The following is a 25,663-nucleotide window of genomic DNA, read 5'->3' on the forward strand; positions in this document are numbered from 1 at the left end:
GGCTACCAATAATAAAGGTCACACAAAGGTCTTGCATGCGACCACCATAGTAAAATTAAGTTGTGAATTTTGTGGTGAGGACCATAAATTATGCTTTTGTAAGAAATTTGCTAACCAGGAATATGAGAAGAGGCACGAGTTCGTAACCAATAATAGAATTTGTTATAACTGCTTAGGTAGTAATCACGGTGTTAGATTTTGCCAAAAAGCCACCAGTTGCAGAGTATGTCAGAAAAAACACCATTCCTTACTTCATCCAAAGGGTGTTCCAACGGGTAATTCAGGTAGTTCAGATCAATCAGTTGGAAGGGCAACTAACGGGCCCTCAGATGGAGGCTCTATTCAGGCTTCAGAGGAGACTACACCGGTAGTGACTTGTTTTGCGAAAGGTCAGGTAAAAAATCGAGTTTTGTTACCCACGGCAATCGTGAACGTTGAGTCCAAAACAGGTCAGTATCGGCCATTCAGAGCTTTGTTAGATCAGTGTTCACAGGCCTCTTTTGTAACAGAGGCCACAGTTCAAGGGTTGGGATTGCAGAAAACATCTGCCAACCCTACAATTTCGGGATTAGGAGATGATCCAAGGTCAGTTAGGTCAAAGGCAACCGTAACTTTAAAACTCCAGTCATTAATGGATCCGAACTTTAAAATAGAGGTAAAGTGTTTTGTTTTGACAAAAATTACCTCTTTACTTCCTGAGAGGCAAGTGTCGGTTCCGGATTGGGTACAATTAAAAGACTTGTGTTTGGCGGATAAAAACTTTGATACGCCCAATAAAATAGACCTTTTACTGAGTGCAGAAGTTTATAGCCAGATTTTGAGAGAAGGTTTATTGAAAGGACCAGCCGGGTCCCCGGTAGCTCAGTGTACTGCCTTTGGCTGGATAGTGTCTGGAACAGTGCGCGCCGCGGGAGTAGATAATCAAATATCCGTTTTCCATACACAGGTGGAGGACAATGAAATAATAAAAAGATTTTGGGAATTGGAAAATGAGCCTTTATTAAGTTCACAGATTTTAACAAAAGAAGAACAGAGGTGTGAAGACTTGTTCTCAGCCACGACGCGTAGAGATGAAACTGGAAGGTACGTCGTGAAGTTGCCATTTCGCGATGAGGAGTCGACCTGGAACAATGGGAACTCTCGTGAGATAGCAATAAAAAGGTTAAAAGCTTTAGAAAGAAAGTTCACAAAAGATAAGGTACTAAAGGAGAGATATACGGAAGTGATAAATGAATACTTACAGTTAGGTCATATGGTGCCTGTACCAAATCAAGAGATTAGTAAACAAAGATCAGCTTACCTGCCCCATCATGCAGTCGTCAGAGAGGATAAGATAACCACAAAGGTCAGGGTGGTCTTCGATGCGTCCTCCAAAAATGAAGACGGCGTGTCATTGAATGACAACTTGATGGTTGGGCCTACACTGCAGCCAGACCTGCGACATTTGATCATGAGTTGGAGGAAACATCCAGTATGTTTAATTGCTGACATCGTTAAGATGTACCGAATGGTGAGAGTAGCAGAAGAAGATTGCGATTTTCAACGCATAGTGTGGAGAAGTTCGCCGGAAAATGATATACGGGACTACAAGTTACTTACTGTCACGTTCGGCACAGCTTCAGCGCCTTATTTAGCAGTCAGAAGTTTAAATCAAGTCGCCACAGATCATAAAGAAGAGTACCCAATGGCATCAGAGAAAGTCGCAAGGGAGTTTTATATGGATGATCTGATGACCGGGTGCGAGACCATAGAGGAGGGTACAAGATTATATCAGGAGATGAAGGAACTATTAAAGAAAGGTGGATTCATTCTACAAAAGTGGTCAAGTAACAAAGATGAATTACTACAGATAATAGATGACTCAGGAAATGGAGAAAATAACAAGCAGGACAAAGCTTTAGAATTTAAACAGGACAACATAGTAAAGATATTAGGACTCACCTGGAATAGAAGTCGCGATGAATTTCAATACTCGGTGAAGCTGCCTCCGTTGTCTGCACCTGTAACAAAAAGAAAAATTATATCCGACGTTTCGCGGTTATTCGACCCCCTGGGGTGGATAGCTCCGTGCGTAATAAAAGCTAAGATATTCATTCAGCGATTGTGGATAGCAGGGACAGAATGGGATGAGGAACCACCATCAAGCATCTTAGAAGATTGGTATACTTACCGCAATGAACTGGCTCAACTTACTAACTTCAGTATTCCGCGGTGGATGTTCACAAAGGCAGATGACGTCGTCACCGAATTGCATGGCTTCTCGGACGCATCCAATGTCGCCTATTCTGCGGTTGTTTATTTGCGCGTTATAAACGCAAATTCAGACGTCCATGTCGTCCTAGTTAGCGCTAAAACCAGAGTGTCACCCGTTCGGCAAGTCAGCATTCCACGTTTGGAGCTCTGTGGTGCTGCCCTGCTGACTAAGCTGTTGGTTGAGGTAGCTGGGGTTTTGAATATTCCCAGGACCGATATAAGAGCTTGGACTGATTCCTCAGTAGTATTAGCATGGCTAAATAAACATCCAAGTAACTGGAAAACGTTCGTAGCGAACCGAATTTCTGAAATCCATTCCAAATTGGAATCCTCGCAATGGTTTCATGTCTCCACGAAGGACAATCCAGCTGATTGTGCTTCGCGAGGAGTTCAGCCATCGGAGCTTGCAGAATTAGGGCTGTGGAAGTTCGGTCCGAAGTTTCTATGGAATAAGGACATAGCATACAACAGGTTAAAGAACAACGAGACCAATCAAGAGCAATCTTTAAGAGTTCACATTGCTACGAGTGAGATAGCAGTGCCGATATTGGACAAATATTCTTCGCTGCAAAGGCTGATTAGAGTTATAGCATTTTGCAGGAGGTTCGTCACGAAAAAAGAAATAATTAATAAAGGTCAAGAGCTTAAGCATTTAAATAAATGGGAACTCGATGAAGCGTTAGTGACTTGCATTAAAATAAGTCAGGTTGCTGAATTTGAAGCTGAAATAAAACAAATACATACATACGGACAGGTCACATCCAAATCGTCCAAACTACTCAGCTTAAACCCTTTCATCGATAAGCAGGGATTACTTAGAGTGAATGGACGAATCACTAACTCACAAGAACCTCAAGGATTTAAGGAACCCATAATCTTGCCACACAGATCACACCTTTCTGATTTGATAGTTGACGACGCTCACAGGAAAACGTTACACGGGGATGCAAAATTGATGCTAAACTTTATCCGATCAGCATACTGGATTATCGGAGTCAATAATCTGGTGAAACATCGTGTGCGCAAATGTGTGGTTTGTGTGCGGCACAAGGCTAAACTGCAGAATCAACTTATGGGTACTCTACCGGCCGTTAGAGTTACACCCGCGAGAGCATTTTTAAATAGTGGTGTAGATTATGCGGGGCCCATAATGCTGAGAACCTCTAAAGGCAGAGGTCATAAGGCTTTCAAGGGTTATATAAGTTTATTCGTATGCATGGTTACAAAAGCCGTGCATATTGAAGTGGTGAGCGATCTTACCTCCAGAGGTTTTTTAGAAGCGTTTAAACGCTTCGTTGCTAGACGCGGTCACTGTGCCAACCTGTATAGTGACAACGGAACGAATTTTATAGGCGCTTCAAAGGAGCTCAAAGAATTGTTCGATGCGGGGAAGTCGACAATGACCAAAGAAGTGGCAGACAGCCTAGCTGTTCGTGGCACTAATTGGCATTTTATCCCTCCCCGCGCACCTAATTTTGGCGGGCTATGGGAAGCAGGCATAAAATCGGTCAAATATCACGTCAAACGCGTAATTGGCGAAGCTACTCTGACATATGAAGAGATGAGCACTCTGCTCAGCCAAATAGAGGCATGTCTGAACTCGCGTCCCTTGTCCATGTTGAGCAATGATCCAACAGAGGCCGTTCCTTTAACCCCAGGTCACTTCTTGGTAGGAGAACCACTTGTGACGATCCCTGAGGCAAATTATGAGAACTGTAATCTAAGTACTTTAAAAAGATGGCAGATCACTCAAGAAATGTTACAGAATTTCTGGAGACGATGGTCGAATGAATATCTTACCCATCTCATGCATCGTTACAAGTGGGCCTTTAAGACCCCTGAACCGGCAATCGGGAATATAGTTTTGGTGAAGGAAGACGATTTACCTCCTAGTAAGTGGCTTTTTGGTAAAATCCTCACTAAATATCCTGGCTCAGATGGATTAACGAGAGTGGTATCCTTGAAATGTAAGAACTCCGTGATAAAACGCCCCACTTCTAAAATTTGTGTATTACCAGTAAGTGAATAAGTGTGCAATGCAATAGTAAGACTATTAGAGAGATAAACCTTTGTCATAGATGTAATAGCTGCTAGTTGTATCTAACAGTGAATATGTAGTTTAATATAAGCATAGAATAGCTAATGTTGCAATGGTAGACAGTCAGAAAGGACATTCGGTCCTTGGTGGGCGGTATGTCCAATTCATAACTTTAATCACACATATCGTGGTGGTTAGCTTCCAAATGCACCGAGAGATGGCGCTGTCACCTGCTCAAACTAGCTAACGACTGTTTGCCTTAGAACATCAAGTGTGTATTTTTATATATTGTTTGTGAGACTTGTTTGGGAGATAATTATAGTTGTTTAAAGTTCAAACGGCTTTAATTTCGAAAAGGACCCTTGGTACAACCTTGTTCAGATACTATAATTATTAGTCTTCTCCGAGACCACGGGGACAACGCCGTCCTCGAAACGTCGGAGGTAAATTTAAAACTTAATACGCGATTAAGTCCCGTTTCTATAATTTAATAATGTGAAATAGTGAAAGTTTAAATCAGTGTTTTGCGACTCCAGTTGTTAAATCCTCCAAGACCATGGCATTCGATTCACACTTGGTTAGGTTTTTTACACAGAAACAGTCTGTCTGAGAGTAACATGTATCTCAATTACATTTCGTTTCTCGCGTGGGCGTTACACAGGACCCATTAGTACTGCCCTGATTTTATTCCGAATTTTATTTTATTCAGGATCTCTTCGTCTCGCTGTAACTAGAACGTAACGGAAAGGGAAATATAAAGAAGCCATTTATTTTATGTTAATTAGTATTTAATTTACAAGTGATATCTAAAGCGTGTATTTTAATACTACCACGAAATTAAACAAGACGTAGGTTTTAGTGCGATGACACGGTATTGATATAAATAAATAAATATAATAGGACATTTATTACACAAATTGACTAAGGCCCACAGTAAGCTCAATAAGGCTTGTGTTGAGGGTAGTTAGACAACGATATATATAATATATAAATATTTATAAATACTTAAATACATAGAAAACACCCATGACTCAGGAACAAATATTCATGCTCATCACACGAATAAATGCCCTTACCAGGATTTGAACCCGGGACCATCAGCTTCGTAGGCAGGGTCACTACCCACTAGGCCAAACCGGTCGTCGAATTACAATATACATTTTTAATTTACGTAGTCTTAATTAAAAGAATGCAGTTATTTTATGTTTTTAAAAACAAAAAGGAACCGTTATGGTGCGACTTTACCCGTCTGTCCGTCTGTCTGTCACATTGTTAAATATTTCAAGAACTACTTAAGCTATCGATTTTAAATTTAAAATAGTTATGAACAACGCCAACGCACACATTGAAAGTTATTTTATTTTTACTAACTATGGAAAATGCCCAATATAAAGAGGGGGCAAAATTTCAAAGTCTAGTTACTTATAGGTCAACTGGGGTATCGTTAAAAGGAGCTCAAATGGATTATTCCAAAACAAAATTTTATTTTTACATGAGATAATTTAACTGTTTGTTTGTATGGAACCTTCGGTGCGCGAATTAAACGGACTCGCACTTGACCGGTTTTTTATTTTTTCTATTATATTGCGTAGTACAGCACTTGACAGCGTGAGTAAGTGGGCAGAATTAAATGTCGTAATATTTAAATGCAAATACATTTGTGCCTATAACTGATCACTACATCATACCTACCGAAATAGGGGTTCTAATATATTTTCTTATAAAATATGACTTCTATGTCTTTGATACTGGAAAAATAATAATTCCACAAAATGAAGCACGCCTAATAAAACGTTCTTTGAAGTGCTTTAGCAAAAAGTAAATCCTAAAAATCAGAGTTCGTATAAACGCCCACGCGACGTCGTTAGGATTCTCTACGAAAAGCTCGCAATGGAAGGAAATCCCTACTAATATTATTATATGCGAGAGTAATTCTGTTTCATTCAAATTCATCAATCTACAAAAGTAGTCCCCATTTTCCTCTCTGGATATTGACATTATGGTAAATATTTTTAAATAATTTGTTATGTATTAACAATAGCTATGCCCCTTAGTTTGTTTTTTTTTTTCGATTTTTAGATTATTGTAAAATTAGGAGCAACAAACTGTTTTCATAAAAAAATTATAATATTTAAAAATTCGGAAAAAAAATCAACGTAGGGGCATAGCTGTGGTCAGTGTGGTCGATATACAAAAAAATATGTGAAAATATTTTCAATAATGTTAATATAAATAAATAAATAAATATTGGACATTCTTACACAAATTGACTCAGCCCCACAGTAAGATCAAGAAGCTTGTTGTGGGTACTCAGACAACGATGAATATAATATATAAATATTTAAATACTTACATAGAATACACCCATGTCTTAGAAACAAATATCCGTGCTCATCACACGAAATGACCTTACCGGGATTCTAATCAAGGACCATCGGCTTCATAGACAGGTCACTTTACCCACTCAGTCAGAACGGTTGTCAAAATCTTAGACTAAGTTTGTATTAAAAGGTGATTTCGCGCTGTAACTCTGTATACCAAGATTCCTCATGCTCAGGCCGCGTCTTTGATTATAGTCGTTAGATTTGTAGCTGGCCCTCAACGGCTTATCCATTGTCCATTGTTAACTAAAGCGGCGCGTGCTTTAACCGGTTATTTAATTACAGCTCCTATGGTAATTGATATAAGGTTCAAAATGAACAAATGGATAAATAATTTGCAAGTTCTTGTGTGGTCCCTATACGGTTACTGAGTGCCGGCGAGTCGAACGCTACCGAACCAGCCTAAAATGTGTCCTCGATATGCGTAACAAAGGCGCGTTATCGGAGAGCACACCTACACTGGTTTTTTGAGCGTTAGACTAGCCCGCGCTCAGGTGCCTATTAGAATTATACGACCCTTTTTTTTTGAAGGCACGCGCCGTTTTAGTTAACAATAGACAATGGATAAGCCGTTGAGGGCCAGTTACAAATCTAACGACTATACTATCCCTTAAATTGTCCGCATCTGAACTTATAACCTTATGGAAAAACTGAGCCTTGTTGGGATTAGTCTAGTTTCCACACGGCAATTTCCTTCTTCGGCTTCACTGGTTGGCAATAGGTTAATTTACTATGGATTTTTTTACACAACTAGATTGGATGCCTACCAATCAAAACAAAAATACAACATTAAAAGAAGCCTGCTACCTGCTACTGCTGCCTTGGTGTTTGTTAGGTTAGGACGGAATGGCCTGAGTGTATTATTTAACTTTCAAAGACATAATAGATTCGAGACGAAAGGCTTCGTTTTTAGGGTTCCGTTGTCAACTAGAACCCTTAGCTTTACCATGTCCGCATGTCTGTCCATCTTTCCGTGTGTGCTCCGTGACCGTTAGTGCTAGAAAGCTTTAGTTTGGCATGGATAAATAAATTAATCATGCACACATAACGTGGTGGTGTTTTTTTTTCGTTTCAACTATAGTGTGAGGTATAGTTGAATAGGTCTTCTAAAATGAATATTGGTCTATAACAAACATTTTATTAATAAAGTGAAATAATCACTCTGAAGGAAAAAAATATGTCCTTCCCCTCTAACTTTTAACCATGGGTTCAATAAATATAGAAATAATCATGAAGTAGAACTTCATAAAGACATTCAATGAACACTAATACCCAATATGATCAGTTAAGCCGTTTTTGAGTTATCGCAAAAAGTCTTCCCTTCTTGGTAAAAAGACGCACAAAGCGCCGTGAAGGTACTACCTATTGCTTGTTATGTACATTTGTACATGGCACTTAACAATAGCCCCCGTTCAAGGCAGCCTACTGTGACGGACGAGTAACTATGGGACCCTACACTGAGCATGGCTCGACATGCTCTAGGCAGGGCTTTTACTTAACGAATGCAAGTCTAGCAAGTCAGCGACCTAGATTCTATCGCCCTGACACAGTTCAGGCACCTGACACAACCTCATAGCGCATATACAGAAACGTAAAACATGATACTAATGTAATGTCAAAATTAGTGTATCGCCCTCGCACACTCGTAACTGAGCCCTAGAGCGAGCGGAATGGATGTGAAATACCAATGTCGATATCAGCTTCTGAATTTACTTCTAGTTAGACACCGCGATTCGATGACCCACTTCTGACCTGATTGCACACGCATTATTGATTGTTCCACCGTCGTGAAATCAAAATGGTTACCCGAACCCAACATAAGTCGACAACACAACGCACAAGCGAATTTAATATTAACTGCTAATGTTATAAGACATAGAATCATAGAAACGTTTTTGTGGTTATTGATTGCGCTCAGTAGTTTCAGGTATAAAGGTGAAGTGGAAAAATAACGAGCTATTAGACATTAAGTGCTTGTTGTTTAATTTTTTTTTTATGATAGGGAGCAAACGAGCAGAGCGAATCGCCTGATGGTAAGTTATTACCGTCGCCCATGGACACCTGCAACACAAGAGGAGAAGCAAGTGCGTTGCCGGCATTTAAAATTGAATGCGCTTCCATATCCAAAGGGTAAAACGGGACCCATTATCAAGACTCCGCTATCCGTCCATCTGTCCGTTTGTCACCAAGCTGAACCGTGAAAGCTGAAATTTTCACTTATTTATTTATTCGTATGGCAAAAAAAAAAATACAATCGTTCATTCATAGATATGAAATATAGGTAGGTATATTTATTACAGCAGTACGCCCAATTGCTGGATCCATTGGGTGACATTGTTGTCCAGGGTGAACAAGTCCACTGCCGGGTTGCCCTGGTATTTGGTGAGTGGGCATTCGCGGATAATATGGTCCATGCTCTGCACTGCAGCTCCACAATCGCATGCTGGCGACTCTCTCCACCAAGCTGAACCGTGAAAGCTGAAATTTTCACTGATGATGTAATTCTATTGGCGCTATAACAACAAACACTTAAAAGTACGGAACCCTCGGTGGGCGAGTTTGACTCGCATTTGTCCAGTTTTTTTAAGGTTTGAAGATTGTATCTGGCTGGAAATACCGTGAGCAACAGTTGATTCCACAGTTTAAGCTGTGCGAGGCAGGAAGTTTCTGGAGAAACGCCTTAAGAGTACTAATCATCTAAGCCGTCAATAATTTTTCGCGTCAATTTTTTTTTCTTTTACTTTTTCTTTATCAGAACACGATACCTATGCCCTTAAACGGACCCCCACTATTTTTGTTACGCCTTGTATTTATTCCTGGAAACGCAGTTTCATGCATAATCACGCCAAAGCTTAAAGGAGTTTGCAGAAAAGAATAATCAAAGAGAAAGCGTGCTTTGACCACTTGAGACGGCAATGCACAATGCCAGGGCGAAGTGCACTTAACACGTGTTCAGGTAGACATCACAGCAAGCAACAACTATGTATATGTACCTATATACCGGGTGTTTCCTGTAATAGGAGGAATAAAATAAACTGTAGGCTGTACTCCTCAAACTGACCAACATGTATTCAGCAACTTTTTAAAATAACTTATGTTTTAATTTTTATTACACATTGAAGTTAATTCTAAGACGCAATGTATTGCGAATAGATTTACGTTTAAAGCGCAGCAAGCAACGTCAAACACACCGATGTCAGCGTACATTGAAAATAATATTAAATTTGTATGGTTTCATGATTTTAAAAGTTGTCAATGGAAAGTTATATCGTTTTAGGAGTACAATATATGGTTTAATTATTTGCTCGCGTTACAGGAAACACCCGGGCGCGTAGCCAACGTGACTATCGTTAACGCTCCATAACGAAAGAAACGCAGCTGTCACTGTCGCGTTAATATAGAAGAGTGATAGGGAGAGATGACTACGATACGCTACGGAGCGTTAACGATTTGCACGTTGGTTACGCGGCCTGGTATGTTACCTGGACCCCAATTCAACTCAACAAATTGAAAGAACGAATTGACGAGTACGTAAACGAAAAGACCCATCGAATTGAGGTGGCGATGTTGGTGGAGTGATGGGGCTATATCATTACTTTTGAATTTAGAAAGACTATGAAACGAATATTTATTTCTGTTTTAGTAATTTACATGACATCCACGTTTGAACCAATTCACATTACTATATTAATATAATACTAATATATTAATATATTACTATATTAAGTATTATTTATTATGTATAATTGTTGGTGCAATAAAGAATATTTACTTACTTACTTATATTATTCAAATGCAAAATAATTCCATCTGGCTATCGCTTACGAGTACTTATAGCCATTTCACGGTTATAAAAACTACAGATTGGAGTTTAATCAAAATTGGCAGGCAGAAAACTTTAACTCTCCCACGGACATCAATTAAATTATTTTCTGATATCCAACATCGCTAGTGCAATGTAAGATAAGTTTTAACAAAACTTGCATAACCCCGTCCAAACGTAACCATTCAGACGCTAGGTACTTCGGTCCACCCACACGGTAATCTTTTTCCCGCTAACTAAGCTACCCTTAACCCAAGCTTGGCTGACCAGCATCCCCGTATTACATGACTGAATGAAAGATAACGAGCACTATAATAGTGATAAAAGTCCAAATGAACGTTGGCAACTTGGTATTATATCCCAACTCGAATGAAAAAGGTCGTAAGTGCTAACAGTTTTCTAACAAGATCGGCCATTTTGTTGTTGAGTTGTCATGACCCGCGAAAAGGTCAACTGGTGGGTGTAGAGCGTTGGAGTTGCATCGGAGCTGCGCAGATCAATGTAGGTCTTCTGACAGGAAAATGCTCGAATCTGCTAAATATAACTAAAGAGGCCATATTTAAACCCCCGGAATTAATAAGTGTTACCTTACGTAATGTATTGATTTGAGAGTTAAATTTAGTTTTCGGCTAATTGGGTTCAATTATATTTGCAAAACGTGATTGGACTGGCTGGTCTATCAATAGTATCACTTAATTGTATTTATTATGAAAGAAAAACTACCACGATTAAGTAATATGTTTGTTTGTGAAGCCGCAATCGTTAACATTGTTTCAATAATTGCTGCCATTATTTACCCACTTCCTGGCGTTCAATTGACTCGTGAAATTTGTTATGCAAGTTATTGCAATTTCATAAATTAATTGAATTGCTTTGATATTTAATGGAGGGGACCAGTAGCCGTAGAAACGCTTTTATAAATAAATAAGCTCATTTTGAGTATGTTTGGTCTCGACAAAATGTGTCGAAAAAATCATATAAATCTGTTTATTTCAATTAAGACTATATTTTGTAAGGGACGGTCAAGGAAACTCTTAGTGCTTTGCCATATGAGTATTTAATGATTTTAATTAAAACATGTCCGACTCTACGAATTAATATGACATTGTATCAAGCCTCACTTTCATTGTTGTATAGTCGAGTTCGCAAACATTTAAGTCAATGTTCCAAAAATATATACACGCCTCTAAGACACTGACACTAAGGTGTATATATATTTTTGGAACGTTGTCTTGTTAAGATGTTTGTGAACTCGAACGCTACGTACCAACTACGATGTAGCGCTACAGAAGAATGAATCCACCTACGATTAAAGGCCTGTGCATACTAGATACGTATGCGTAGACGTGCACGAGCACGTGCGCGTTGTAATATAATATACATATCCTTATGAGAGACGTCACACCGCTTGCGTGACGTGTTCGTCCATGGAGCCGGTGTAGGTACTCTGACCTTAATTGGTTGTGCGATTTTTTAATTTATGAGAGTTAAGAGTAACGAAAACGAGCTACTTTGTATAGAAATTGTATACAAAGTGACCTGATTTCACTGCTCCTGAGTGCATGTTATTCTTTATAAACCGATTTGATATTAGAGTTTGTTAGGTTTCTATAATTTTAACTAGAGAACCACCACCAAGCCAGCCAAGTCTTATGGATAAATGGGTAAACCCGGAAGTTTGTACCAATAAGGAAACGAGGCTCCAATAATGCACCGCCCAGATAAGCTAGGCTAGCGTAGGATATTTTTGAAACGTTGATACGCATAGATGGAATATTTATTATAGTGTATTGATTTTTATCCAGAATACTATTAACCTTTTGAACGCTAAGAACACTTAAAGGCGTCGTTACTGGTCGTGCCCACAGTGCCAAGGACATAGTTAGTTGTTATGACGAATGCTGTCAAAGTAACCTTCACATACGCTTGGCGTATGAGTGATGTTTGTGTTTTTTGACATAAAGCGTTCAAAGGGTTAAAAAGAAATGAAGTCGACAATGCTTATTGACCCAGTGTAAGCGAAGGTCTACGTTTCAGCTTGGGCTAAAATCAGCCGATTCTCGTGTAGTTTTGTAAACAAGTTCGATGATCAAACATAAATTTTTGTCGATTCAGTTTATGGAAAAATTTCAAAATGGTCCACCAAGGGGATTCACAGAACCACTAATAGTGCTGATAATAAGGTTTTCTAAAATTATTTTACATACATTTCTTCCATTGCAAAACTAAATTAAACTATTAATGCTACTGCAACTAGATATGCAAGCTCCCACACGAATAAGATTACGCGTTGGCAACCCACCAACCGGGTGAAGCAAAACGTTTTCCAAGTGCCATTACTTATCTAAGTTTTTCTAAACTCGGTGAAATGAAATATAAATATAAATAACTTCTTTATTCTTCGAGAAAATAGGCCAACCGCCTGACCTGCCAGATGAGCCAACATTGTAAAGGATTATTGTACGATGTTGTATGATGAAAACTAGGGCTCGATTTGACTTGAGATAATGACAGAAAGTGACGTTAGCTTCCATTTGATTGTAAAATCGCTACGCTACATTTGTGATAATGAAGTGTGGGGGTGTTTTTATATACGTCATATTTTCTTTGACCACCCACACCAGCGTCTTTTGAGCGGCGTCTAGTCAGCGCTATGGAAAATGGCGCCGCTACGCAGTTGCGCCAACGTTGCGTCGAGCAGCAGCATAGAGTTGACTAGACGCCGAAGGTCGGGAGACGCTAGTGTGGGGTGGCCCTTTATCATTATAAACACCATGCAGAGTTTGCTTGGTCCGAATAGCTGACGATTTTAGGGCTGAACTCTCAAATTTCAGAAGCGGTGCGTAGAAGCCCCTAAAACTCAACACATTTTCACCCCCGTAGGGTTGAATTTAGAAATAATCCTTTCTTAGTTCAGTTCGACAGCATTATGAAGAATTAATATAATTAAATTTCAAGATCCTACCTACAATGGTATATTTTATATAATCGAGAGGTCGATTTTTGATTACTTAAAGAAATTATATAAATGTCACTGTTGTCAGTTGGCAGATCATATGGCTAAATGTCGCTATTTATAAAACCACATAATACCGTTATACAAGCATAATTATGTTACATATTGTCACATTATATTGAGTGTGTTTCCATTATATTTAGATTGTAAGCGAATATTTATGTAAGCGAATAGCGCTCTTAGTGTTTCTATGGAGCATTTAGAGGGCTTCTTATGGATATAACTTTACTAGCTACATCCTAATTTTAGTTTTTCTGAAGCTATTGCTAGGTATACATTATACAATATAGGTATTCAAATAGGGTCACGTCTCAAAGACTGAATTCTCGAATGTTTATGAGACGTTTCACAATGATATTGAAAATGTTATTGAGTGTGTGTGCTCTCTGTATATTTTAGAGCACAGCCACAACAGTACGGTAATATAAGCGTGACGTATTTCACTAAACCTTATAAAACAAAGTCCCCCGTCGTGTCTGTCTGTATGTTCGCGATAAACGGCCCGATTCAAAAAATGAGATACGATAACGATAAGTTCAGCCCGCGTAGCCAAGCGTTTCGTTCACGTTCCGTGGCGAACGAAACGCAACTGTCACAGTCGCACTAATATGGAAGAGTGATAGAGAGAGATGACTACGATACGCTACGGGACGTTACTGTTTGGCATGTTGATTCATCATTCGCTTGCCCTTATCCCATTCATTTGGGGTCGGCGCAGCATGTCTTTTTCTTCCATATCTTTCTGTCACCCGTCATCTCATCATTCACTCGCGTTCGTTTCATGTCATCTCTCACACAATCCATCCACCTTTTTCTAGGTTTTCCTCTCCCGTTCCATCCCTCCACATTCATTCGTAATACCTTTCTCGTCACATGACTTTCATCCCTCCGTATCACATGCCCATACCACGCTAGGCGATCTATTATGGGTGCAACTTTCAGGCTTCCTCTTATATACTCATTCCTTATCCTATCCATTCTTGTCACACCACACATCCATCTTAACATTCTCATATCCGCTACGTGCAATCTCTTTTCATCCGTCACTTTTAGGGCCCAACACTCTGATCCATACATGACGACAGGTCTTATGATGGCTTTATAAATTTTACCCTTCAGTCGGAGGGGCATCCGGGCGTTACAAATTGTTCCCGTGACCTGTCGCCATTTCATCCATCCTGTGCTAATCCGGTTATTCACTTCACGGTCAATATCGCCATCGCACTGCACGAGCGAACCGAGGTACTTGAAGTCTATGGCAGCGAAACCGGAGAGACCGCCGAAATGATTACGCGTGCTTTTGAAGAGAACATACGAAAGCATAATGCTCAAGCTGAAACAAAGACCTTCGCTAACGGTCGGTTAACTAAATATACCTACTGAATATCGAACCAGTTGGACTATAACTGATTTTACGGTACTCTTGTTTCAAAACAGCCAAGCCAGTGAAAATCAAGTGCTATAAATGCTTCGCCAATGAACTGTATAATATTGGTTTCTGAATGTAGCTCAAGGAGTCGTGTTCTGAATAGCCTAGGTGGGCACGCAGGGAAATTACTTGTGAGGGGGACGTGGAGGGGCGTTCTATATTTAGAACAAGCTGGCAATTGCCGGCATCTGCTTCGTTATAGGACTTAGCTTTAATGAGTGGAACCGGAATTAAATGGAGTATTTTTAAACTACGCCTTTTCGGTGAAATGCAGGGAAAGTACCTACATGTAATTCGGGCACGTTTTTTCCAACGGGGAAAACATTATGGTTGGCCAAAGTTTTATCTAACATACCGAAAGCAGGAGAACACGTGGATGCTAACTAGTTCGAGAGATTAAATGGTAAGGTAAGAGGTAGTAAGTGGATCGAGCTAGTAGAAAAATAGGTAGGTAGGCAAAAAGTTTCATTTTCGCTACCTTTGTTCGTAAAACAGAGCACGGAGAAGACCCCTGCCACTTGGACCGAATGTATAAAAAGTGACAGCCTTCACGTTCGTGACATTGCAGATAAATCGTAAAAATCAGGTAAAAGGGGAAAACCCTGGCGATTATTTTATTAACTTGACAATGGACACCTAATAATTTTCCGTTCATTTCTGGGTAGGTAAGGGTACATAGCGTCAATGTTTATTGTGGACCAGCAATGTACTGTGAATTCACGCGACAATTTGTCAGCATGGTGAAACATTGGCCTGGAGGTGCTGGCTGGCTATCACGTGCGCGGCAATTGATTTACAAAAGACGATGTCTAAGATCATGCAAAGTGGAGGAGAACAATGGACCCCGGGCTCTAAACCAGCATTATATTCATATTCATATTGCTTTATTGGTAAAATTACAAATTTTACATGTTAAAAGGGTAATACATATAATTAGGTCCATGTCAATTGATGTACAATTAAGACAATAATAATCAAATTAAAATTCATTAATCAAATTTATAACAGTAAAATAAAACAATATAAAAATAATCAAAACAATTCGAATATCCAATAAACTAAATTAAATCATTATTATAATATACTGACATGTCATAAAACTCATAATTATCAAATCAAGTAGAACAAAATATAACAATATAAAAATAATCAACACAATTCAGACATCCAATAAATTAAATTAAAATTAAAATCATTATTATAATATTCTGACATGTCATAAAAGGCATTTGTAGTTAGCCATTTTTTTAATCTAGTGTAGAATGTCAGATCATTTTCAATATTTTTTATGTTGTCGGGTAGTTTATTATAGATACCTGGCCCCGAAACAGATACCGTTTTGTTGCGTCCACCATCCGAGGTTACTACACCAGCAAGATATGAGTAAACTCTAAAACGATGGAGAGAGAAAAGGATTAGAGTTGTCTATGTCCCACATTATATAACAATGGTAATGTAATGACAAAACTTAGCCTACGCTACATAAACTTATGCTGTAGCATTATTTGATTTAGTTACTTATTTCAGCTAATATAATCTCAAAGTAATTGGAAAATGGAGTTCCACCCATTTCGTTGCCAATACTAAGAGATTTTACTTAGGTAAAGAAAAATAAAATCGCAATTTGCAATGTAATATTTGTTGAAAGAAATTTCATGATTTCATTTCTGAATAGGTAAGCAAAGAGTTCTCTTTAGTAATGAAATATGAAAAACTCTTTAAAATGTTAGAAAGTTTCCAGTATTTATTGGCTTCGTCCGATTCAAGTCTTACGCAGTAGGGTGGAAAATAAATATTTAGTTTAATTTCAACATTTTCTTACGAAGTTCAGCTCGTTTTAGGTTTTCATGATTGTTTCTCAATTGAAAGAAAACTTCAGAAATTCTTTTAGTCACCTTGTCACGTTCTCTCCGAAGCACGTGACATTGTACTTGGCTGACTTGAGAATTTACTTAAAAATAGGTCAGTCTGTAAACACGTGTAAAGTATATACCTACTCAACTAGGTATAAGTAGTCCAGTACCACACATATGTTCTGCGAGGTAAATACGTAATTAAGTGTGAATAGTAGTACATTTTTGATTTGTATGAGTATTTCTTCCATTTTTAGGATCATTAATTCTCTACTAGCTTTCTAAAGCTGTGATTTCGCATGTATCATGCATGGACAGAACGGTAAATTAAAAACTATAAAACAATATTATAAGGGTAATTTTTTTTCGCTTTAACCCAATGGTCCGTATCATTGTATCCTTGAATAGGTCTTTTGAAACGAATAAGGGTCTCCAATGACCGTTTTTTAATAAAGTGAATATTTTCGGAAATAATCGTTCCGAAAGAAAAAAATATGTGTGGGATGGGACATTTGTTTGAAGTCCAAAAAATATGAAAAAAATCTTTAAACAAAAGCATAACAAGATCTTTCAATGAAAACAATAGCGTATAATAATATGATCGGTCCAGCCGTTTTTGAATTATTGGATAAAGTCTTCTCTTCTTCGTAAAAAGACAAACAAAGCGCTGTGATGGTACTTCCTTATGCTTATAATGTACATGATACTTACTTTTAGCCCCCGTTTAGCTTATTCTGACAGAATGGTAACTATAGAACCCTACACTGAGCATGGCCCGATATGCTCTTGACCGATTTTAAAAATATCTTGCCACAGAAATACGACATTCGAGTATTAGACACATCTGAACGAAGATATTCGAGTTAATTTTGACCACAGTTTTTTGACTAGACCGAAACTTTTGTAGACGTATTAAAATCGTTGAAATAAAACCGCTTATATTCATTTATTAAGATTATGTCGGCGACCGTTCAGTCGCGCCCTCATTAGGGGAATTGTGTTTTTCAATAAACCATTTAATTTTTGTGTACGGTCACTCTGAAAATATCGATGCGAAAAAAGTGCCAAAAATATGTACACACAACTTTATTTCCCATATATTAAGGTAGTGTGTATATACTTTTGGCATATTTTTCGTTTCGATATTTTCAGACGTGACTGTACATACACTGAAAAAAATAGATAGCCGAACTGGTTTTGTAACTTTACTAAATAACTAAACTACGGTTATAAGAAAATAAACTTTGCATAAATTTACAAACTTATTTTGTAGTGTATACCCAGTACCTGAACACTGATAGCCAAACACGGTTTTGTAACATATAACACATAGTTCGCAAGTCCCAATTTTTGTGTAAACAGTAACCAAAATTTTGTTACAGTTATGCAAACATTTCTTTCAGTGTAAATCAGTTGTTGTCCTACTTGTGGGGAACAAGTATTATTAACTTTTGCTCTTTGTCCTATAGTTTATTTTCATAGTTTCATTGTGAGAAGTACCATTTCGTAAGTTTCGGCCCGGCCGAAAGGTTCGGCTGTTTTTGGCCGAAACCGAAACAGAATCTTCGGTCGGACACTAGTTTTTAGTGTTTTTACAATCTAAAACGTAGCGACGGCAATGCTTAAACTTTGTTTAAGTAAAACTTACCCAATATCAGTTTTCCTCCAAACTGTTACCTGGAGGTTTTCCAACATGGGTGCCAAACATTTCAGTTAAAATATAATCAGTTTGTCAAGTTCAGTACGTGTTGTCTTGCGTAGGTCGATTTCCTTTATTAAAAAAATAAGTTAAAATTATGCAGCCCTTAGAGCCTCTACAAACCTAACCGATAATTTCCTGCGATTTACGATACATTGCCGGCTGCTGAAGGGCAATTAATTCCATCAAACGATCAAATACCGAAGTAAAAAAACACATGAGATATCGGTTAGGTATGTAGAGGCCCTAAATGATAATATTGACGCGAAATTCATACGTAGCTGCCCTTAAGTTAGACCAGTGTCGTTCGATAAAATTGTTACTTGATGCTGCATAAAAAAATAAGATGGCGACCTACACTACGTTTTTGCCGTGATTGTAATTTGTTGTGTTTTAACAAAAAAATAAATAATCGCCGAGTTCTCACAAAAATAAAATTGAACATTTTTAGAAATAATATTCATATTTTTAACTTTTGTGTTAAAATGTTAATTTTTTTAAAGTGCATGTTAGATCTATGTTCATGATTTTTTTATATCAAGCGAAAGTCAACAAATCAGGATTGGAATCGTTGAAGTCCCTAGAGAAAATCCTCAAGATTGCTAATTAAATTTTTGGCAACCGTGTTGTGATATAATCAGAGTCGCGACATAAGGGTTCCTTTTGTACGTTTTTTGATACGGAACCCTATAAAGCGGTAAGATTTGTCAAAAACTCCGCTCTATGAACCTTGAGACTCCATCCGCGAATCATGCCACAGCGCACTCAGCCAATTTCACTCCAGAAATATAAACATATTGAATAAAAAGTTATATTAAAATTCATAATGTTACGTATATCATGCTTATCATGGCTACGTTTGCTCGATACTTAGATACGGGATTTTGATATGGGGTAACTCGGTGCATATAAATAGACTTTTTATCGCACAAAAACAATGCATACGCAGTATCTGTGACGTACGACAACATGTATTTTGTAAACCTTTATTCAAAGAGCTTAAACTATTAACAGTGCCATCACTGTATATATTCGAAATGTGTGTTTTAGTAAAGACAAATCCAAACCTATTTAAGAAAGTGAGTGATGTGTGGAGTTTCAACACCCGTTACCCAAATAACTTGTACCTACTTGCCTAAAATAAAAACAAAATTATTTAAAAACAGTTGCTATCCGATGGCCGTCAGATTATTTAATGCTCTTCCGAGTAGTTTCAAAAACTTGTCCTTAGGGGAACTGAAAAGGAAACTTTCACAATGGTTGCTAGAGGAATGTGTTTACTCTGTTAACGAATTCTTGAAGAGAAATGAAATTGCCCGTAGCTATTAAGTACCTATGTTAATTAATAAATTGATTATGGTTTGGTAATAATAGTTTAGAATAAGTTTATATATTTGCATGTCTTTACTGACAAAACATGTGAAACTTAATACCTCTGTTATAATACCTTTGTACTGACCATGTTTTAAGCAAATAAAATTTCTGATTTCTGATTTCTGATATAAATACTTATAGATATTGATATTGCCATTTTTATAAAAACAATCATATCATAAACCAACAAACAAAACGAATGATAGTTTTATTAGATTAGCTACTTGTCACTTATCTGACAGATAAAGTCATCGTTCGCGTTTCACAACTCAAACAAGCTTAAGTCGTACAATAAAGTGCTTTTTGCAGGAAGTTTTATCTGGCAGTTAATTTATTTGTTAATTAGCTATCCCATACTTTATTCAGACTTTGTGAAACAGACCGTTATAAAGGAGATCATCGATTCAGCACCCGGAGGAAAAACCATCGCGTATATGGTACAGACTATTACAGTAATAATATACGGCTTTTTCACGGAAAAAGATATAATATTGGGTGAAAATGAAACGGAAATTAGAAATACATAATAGAAAGAAATTTTATTATTCATTTCCGTATTTCAATATATTTATTAGCATTGCAACGCTCAACTTCACACAAATCGTGAGGTATTTTCACTAAGGAGTTATATATTCTTATTGCAGTAAACTTTATGGTGTGTAGATAAGTTCTAGTTTGACACTAACTGCCACTGTCATTGTTGTCATAGCCTCATAGCTGACACACGTGCGTTTCGATACTTTTTAAAATATCTCAGTACCATTTATTACCTATTTCGTTGTACCTTCGTTTAAATTAGAAACGACTATCAAAATACCTAAAATACTTAAAGTTTGACAACAACCACCTATCCAAGCAAGAGCTGACTTTGAAAATTCCCGGAAAAAGGGGACAAGGTCGCCCACGTACCACCTGGAAGCGCACAATGGAAAAGAAGGCTGCATCAGTTGGCCTCGGCTGGGCGGAGCTGGAGGAGGCCGCGCTGGAAATCCATTCTAAGAGCCCTATGTCCCTGATGAGGGATAACAGGATACCATAATCAACTTAATTTTTTGCTAGAATAAATTTCAAGTTATAAGTTACTTAGGCAAAGGCCCACGGTTAATATACATTAAGGGTGCATTAACACCAGACAAGCCGCATCGACAATACCTCGAAAGTCATAGCTTAGCAACCAACGTTGTAGGTATAACTCTGTACACCAAGCCCGCCGCCCCGAAGCCCGCCGAACTAATAGAAAATTACAAAGAAAATCCCCGACGAAATCTACGAATAGATAATAAACTGTAAAAAAAGCCAGACGTCAAGGTTATTATGGTGTCTACGCTAGAGCCTCTACGTTACAGAAATGAGATCATGATGGTTTTCGGGTTCTCATTCATGAATGTAAGCCTTACGTCAGTCGCCCACTCGCGGAGGCGCGGTGCCCCTCTCGCCCCACCCCGCACCGCCCGCCCCGTGCTGGGGAGGCACTGACGTCAATCGTGCGCAACAAGTGTTCAGATATCGCCTGAATACAGGCTATTTTTAACCTGGTAAGCTGCATTATGGTTGTTACTGAAGACTAAATCTGGAAAGGTTATATCAATGAATGATTATATCGATAGGCGTGGGTAGATGAACAGTTGACTGTCTTCTTATCGCAACTATATAGGTTCAACACGTAGGTACCTTTTTAGGGTTTCGTAGTCACCTAGAAACTCTTATAGTTTCGCCCACGTTTCGCCATGCTCATCTGTCCGTCCGTCCGCGGATTTGCTCCGGGATCGTTAGTGCTAGAAAGCTGCAATTTGGCATGAATACATTAATCATGCATGGTGACAGAACAGTAAAATAAAATCTACAAAAAATATTTTTCTTAGGGTAGTACCTCCCACATATGTGGTCATACACGTTTTTTAAATTTATTTATTTGCTTTGACCCTATAGTAGGGGGTATCGTTGGATAGGCGTTTTAAAATTAGAAAGCCCATTTTATGATAAAGTTAATATTTTCGGAAATAATCACTCCGAAAGAAAATAAATGTGTCCCCCGCTCTAACTTTTGAACCACGGGTCCAAAAATTTGAAAATAAAAAATTAAACAAGACCTTATTAAATACTTTAAATGAAAACTTTAGCGAACATGATCGGTTCAGTCATTTTTGAGTTACTGCAAAAAATCGTCTCTTGTTAGTAAAAAGACGTACAAAGAGCTGCGAAGGTACTCCTTTAGTCCCTTATTATGCTTACTGTAACATGTTATTACATGCATAAGGGACTATGGGAGCATGTATGTGTTGTACATGATTCTTATAATAGTCTACGTTTGGCCCGATCTGTCAGAATAGTAGAGTCAGACCATGATAAGTTGGCAGCGATTTTGATCAGATTGGATTGGATTTTGTAGCGCAAATCGCAAGTTAAATAAATAAATAAATTCTGACCGACTCTCGGGAGTACTCGGGTGGGGTCGTTACTCCCCAACAACTCGCCACAAGCTGCCCTGCGGTTTATTATTATTATTTGTTAGTCTTTCCATATCTCGGGTCTCTTGGGAGTTATTATTATTGAATAGCCCATATTGTTCTACTGCTGGGCAAAGGCCTCCGTTTTATTCTACCACGTGTCCCTATCCTCGGAAATCTCCCACCAGTCTCTGTGAAAGGCGTCAAGTTCGTCCCGCCATCTCCGATGAGGTCTACCGTGACGCCTTACAATTTATGGGACCCAACGGGTGGCTGTTTTGACCTACAGGTCATCCGAAATACGGCAGACGTGCCCTGCCCAGTCCCATTTGAGCTTGGCGGCAGTTTCAGCTATATCAGTTATTTTAGTTTTGGAACGTAGTATTGTATTTTTTATGCGATCGGTTAACTTTACGCTCAGAATACTACGCTTCATGGCTCGCTGACAAACCTTGAGCTTGGTTTTTTGAACCTTTGTCAAAGATCAAGTCTGTGCTCCGTAGGTGAGGAACATCATATTGGAAATAGTAAATTGTTAACCAAGAAGGGATGAAATGGTACCTTTCACCCGACTTAAACATTCTACTTTTCATTTCGAATACGAGGAAAGTAAAATAATTTAAAATAACCGGCCAAGAGCATGTCGGGCCACGCTCAGTGTAGGGTTCCGTAGTTACTCTTCCGTCACAATAAGCTAAACTGGAGCTTAAAGTGTAGTAAATGGTACCTTTCACCCGAGTTAAACAAATAGGCAAATTTGCATAATCAGTACCTAATTAAAGTAAGTCTTTTTACTATGAAGGGAAAACTTTTTGCGATAACTCAAAAACAGCTAAACTGATCATGTCCGCTACAGTTTTCATTTAATGTCTTTCTTAAGCTCTACTTCCACGATATTTTTCATATTTTTTGGACCTATGGTTCAAAAGTTAGAGGGGGGGGACACATTTTTTTTTTCTTTCGGAGCGATTATCTCCGAATATATTCACTTTATCAAAAAATGTTTCTTGAAAACCCCTATTTGTTTTGAAAGACCTTTCCAACGATACCCCACACTCTAGGGTTGAAGCGAAAAAAAAAATCACCCCCACTTTACGTGTAGGGCAGGTTCCCTAAAAAAAATTAAATTTTTAGATTTTATTGTACGACTTTGTCGGCTTTATTGATTTATATATCCATGCCAAATTTCAGCTTTTTAGCACTAACGAGCACGGAGCAAAGCCTCGGACAGACAGACAGACAGACAGACAGACAGACAGACAGACAGACAGACAGACAGACGGACATGGCGAAACTATAAGGGTTCCGTTTTATGCCATTTGGCTACGGAACCCTAAAAACACGGCTAAGTATAAACTAAGTAGTATTTCTTGAAGGTACTTTCAATTAACAATTAAGGTAAAAATATCGTTACTTTCGTAAAAAAAAAAACAGAAAATACGTATTTAGAAAGTGCAGTGCTCTAGATCAAAAACGTATCATTTTCTGCACACTTTTTAGAACAACAACGACCCACTTTCAGAGCATGACTTACTTACTCCTCTGGCGCAGCGACCCAAAGTGTGTCTTGGCCTCCACAGCGACTGCTCGCGACTGATCCCGGTCCTGTGCAGTTTCTCGCTAGTCTTCAACCTGGAGCTCGCGCATATCCGTGTCCACCACATCCGCCCATCGATCGACCTAGGTCGACCGGTCGGGCGGCGTGCTGTCGGTTTTCTCTCAAACGCTCTTTTCACCGTCCGATCGCCTCCCGTTCGTTCTAGATGACTGAGCCACCGAAGCGCATGAGATACTCGTATCAAAAAAATTCAGAGCATGAGATATGAAAAAATAATTATAGATATCTTTAGTCCACTGTTGGGATCATGTTGTGATATTAATTATGCATCTCACCAGTTTTTACACTTGTTGGACTAATGTCAATATTAACTATTAACATTAAAAGAGAAATATTAAAAGGTACGGGGGGCTAGCCAAGATGACAATTATACATCAGCAAGCGCCAAACGAAAAAAAAATTAATAGGGATGACAGATACGAAACTCGGGTGACTCTTACATTATAGTTCGTGTCATCCACGATGTCGCGTAGATTTGTCAAATTTAACCATGAATAACATGACAATACGAGTTAAGGCCCGCGTCGTGATTGTCGTGAATGACGCGATCTATATTTAAGTTTCGATTGGTGTTTTCTATCAACGACTATTTATTTATTATTATTACGATATATTTACACAGCATTACAGTTCGCACCAAAGCGCTGGCAAATGTATACATGCAAAATAGTACATAATTATTGAACTACAATTAAGTCATGCAAATATTATAAATTAAAAATATGTCAAGTGGTTTAAAATATGTTGGCCCCTTAAATTAATTGTAGGCCCCTTGGAATCTTCAAAATTAATCTGACGGCGTTACTGCGACGTTAGTTATAGATATAATTTAATTAATGATGTACTGAGCTAGACTACTTATTAATAGGCAGTCTATTTTAAGATTTGAAATTAAGTGTAAACTTATTTGAACAAAACTTCAAAGCGTGATCGAACGTTCTACTAAAATAATAACGTTATTAAAACGTTTTATTAATAGTCTTTTTCAAACGGGAAGGTGACGTTTCAGACCAATCCTTTTTCAACAAAAATAACTTGAATCCCAATAGGACAAAAATACCTATCTTCGTAGCTCAGAATATCTCCATATAATATAGCAAAAAGGTAGCCAAATATCCAGGTGTCGGCCCCCATTACCACTTTGTGGCGTTTGGTATCGAGACTCTGGGGGCGTTGGGTCCAAGCACACATGTTATATAAGGAACTAAACAAAAAGCTGATCGATGCTACCGGTGACCAGAGAGCCGGCAGCTTTCTCTCGCAGCGCAAAAGTATTGCCATTCAGCGAGGGAATGCTGCCAGAATCTTTGGCACAATGCCGCGGGGGCCTTTTTAGGGTTCCGTAGCCAAATGGCAAAAAACGGAACCCTTCATGGGCGAGTCCGACTCGCACTTGGCCGCTTTTTTTATTTAGATTTTTGACCCGGGTATGTCCTTAAACTACGTCCACAAGAGAGGTATGGGCATTGTGAATGTCATCTCGCTCTGTGTGGTAGGGCACAGCACAGCGGATGTCATTCCAGATCTAGAGCAGAGCCCAACTGGGGAAGTACCTCCACCTTACAGAAAATCGCAGCCAAATAACACTAGACCCTCCTCATAGTGTTGTGTTCCTGCCGGTGAGTAAGGTTGCCAGAGCTCAACGAGGGTGGGAGGGGGTTAGGGTCGGCAACGCGCATGTAACTCCTCTGGAGTTGCAGGCGTACATAGGCTACGGATACTGCTTACCATC

The 25,663-nt window shown here is 38.5% G+C and overlaps 1 protein-coding gene across 1 annotated transcript; it reads left to right on the top strand.

Annotated features, from left to right (window-relative positions):
* The first annotated feature begins 575 nt into the window (after positions 1–575).
* LOC133515524 (uncharacterized) lies at positions 576–20,905 on the top strand. Its single transcript, XM_061848070.1, has 4 exons — positions 576–585; positions 801–2,780; positions 20,233–20,303; positions 20,699–20,905. Exons 1-4 carry the CDS (start codon positions 576–578, stop codon positions 20,903–20,905), a joined length of 2,268 nt encoding a protein of 755 aa, XP_061704054.1.
* Positions 20,906–25,663: the final 4,758 nt, after the last annotated feature.

The sequence above is a fragment of the Cydia pomonella genome, chromosome 2, assembly GCF_033807575.1.
Source record: "Cydia pomonella isolate Wapato2018A chromosome 2, ilCydPomo1, whole genome shotgun sequence".
NCBI classification, from domain to species: Eukaryota; Metazoa; Arthropoda; class Insecta; order Lepidoptera; family Tortricidae; genus Cydia; species Cydia pomonella.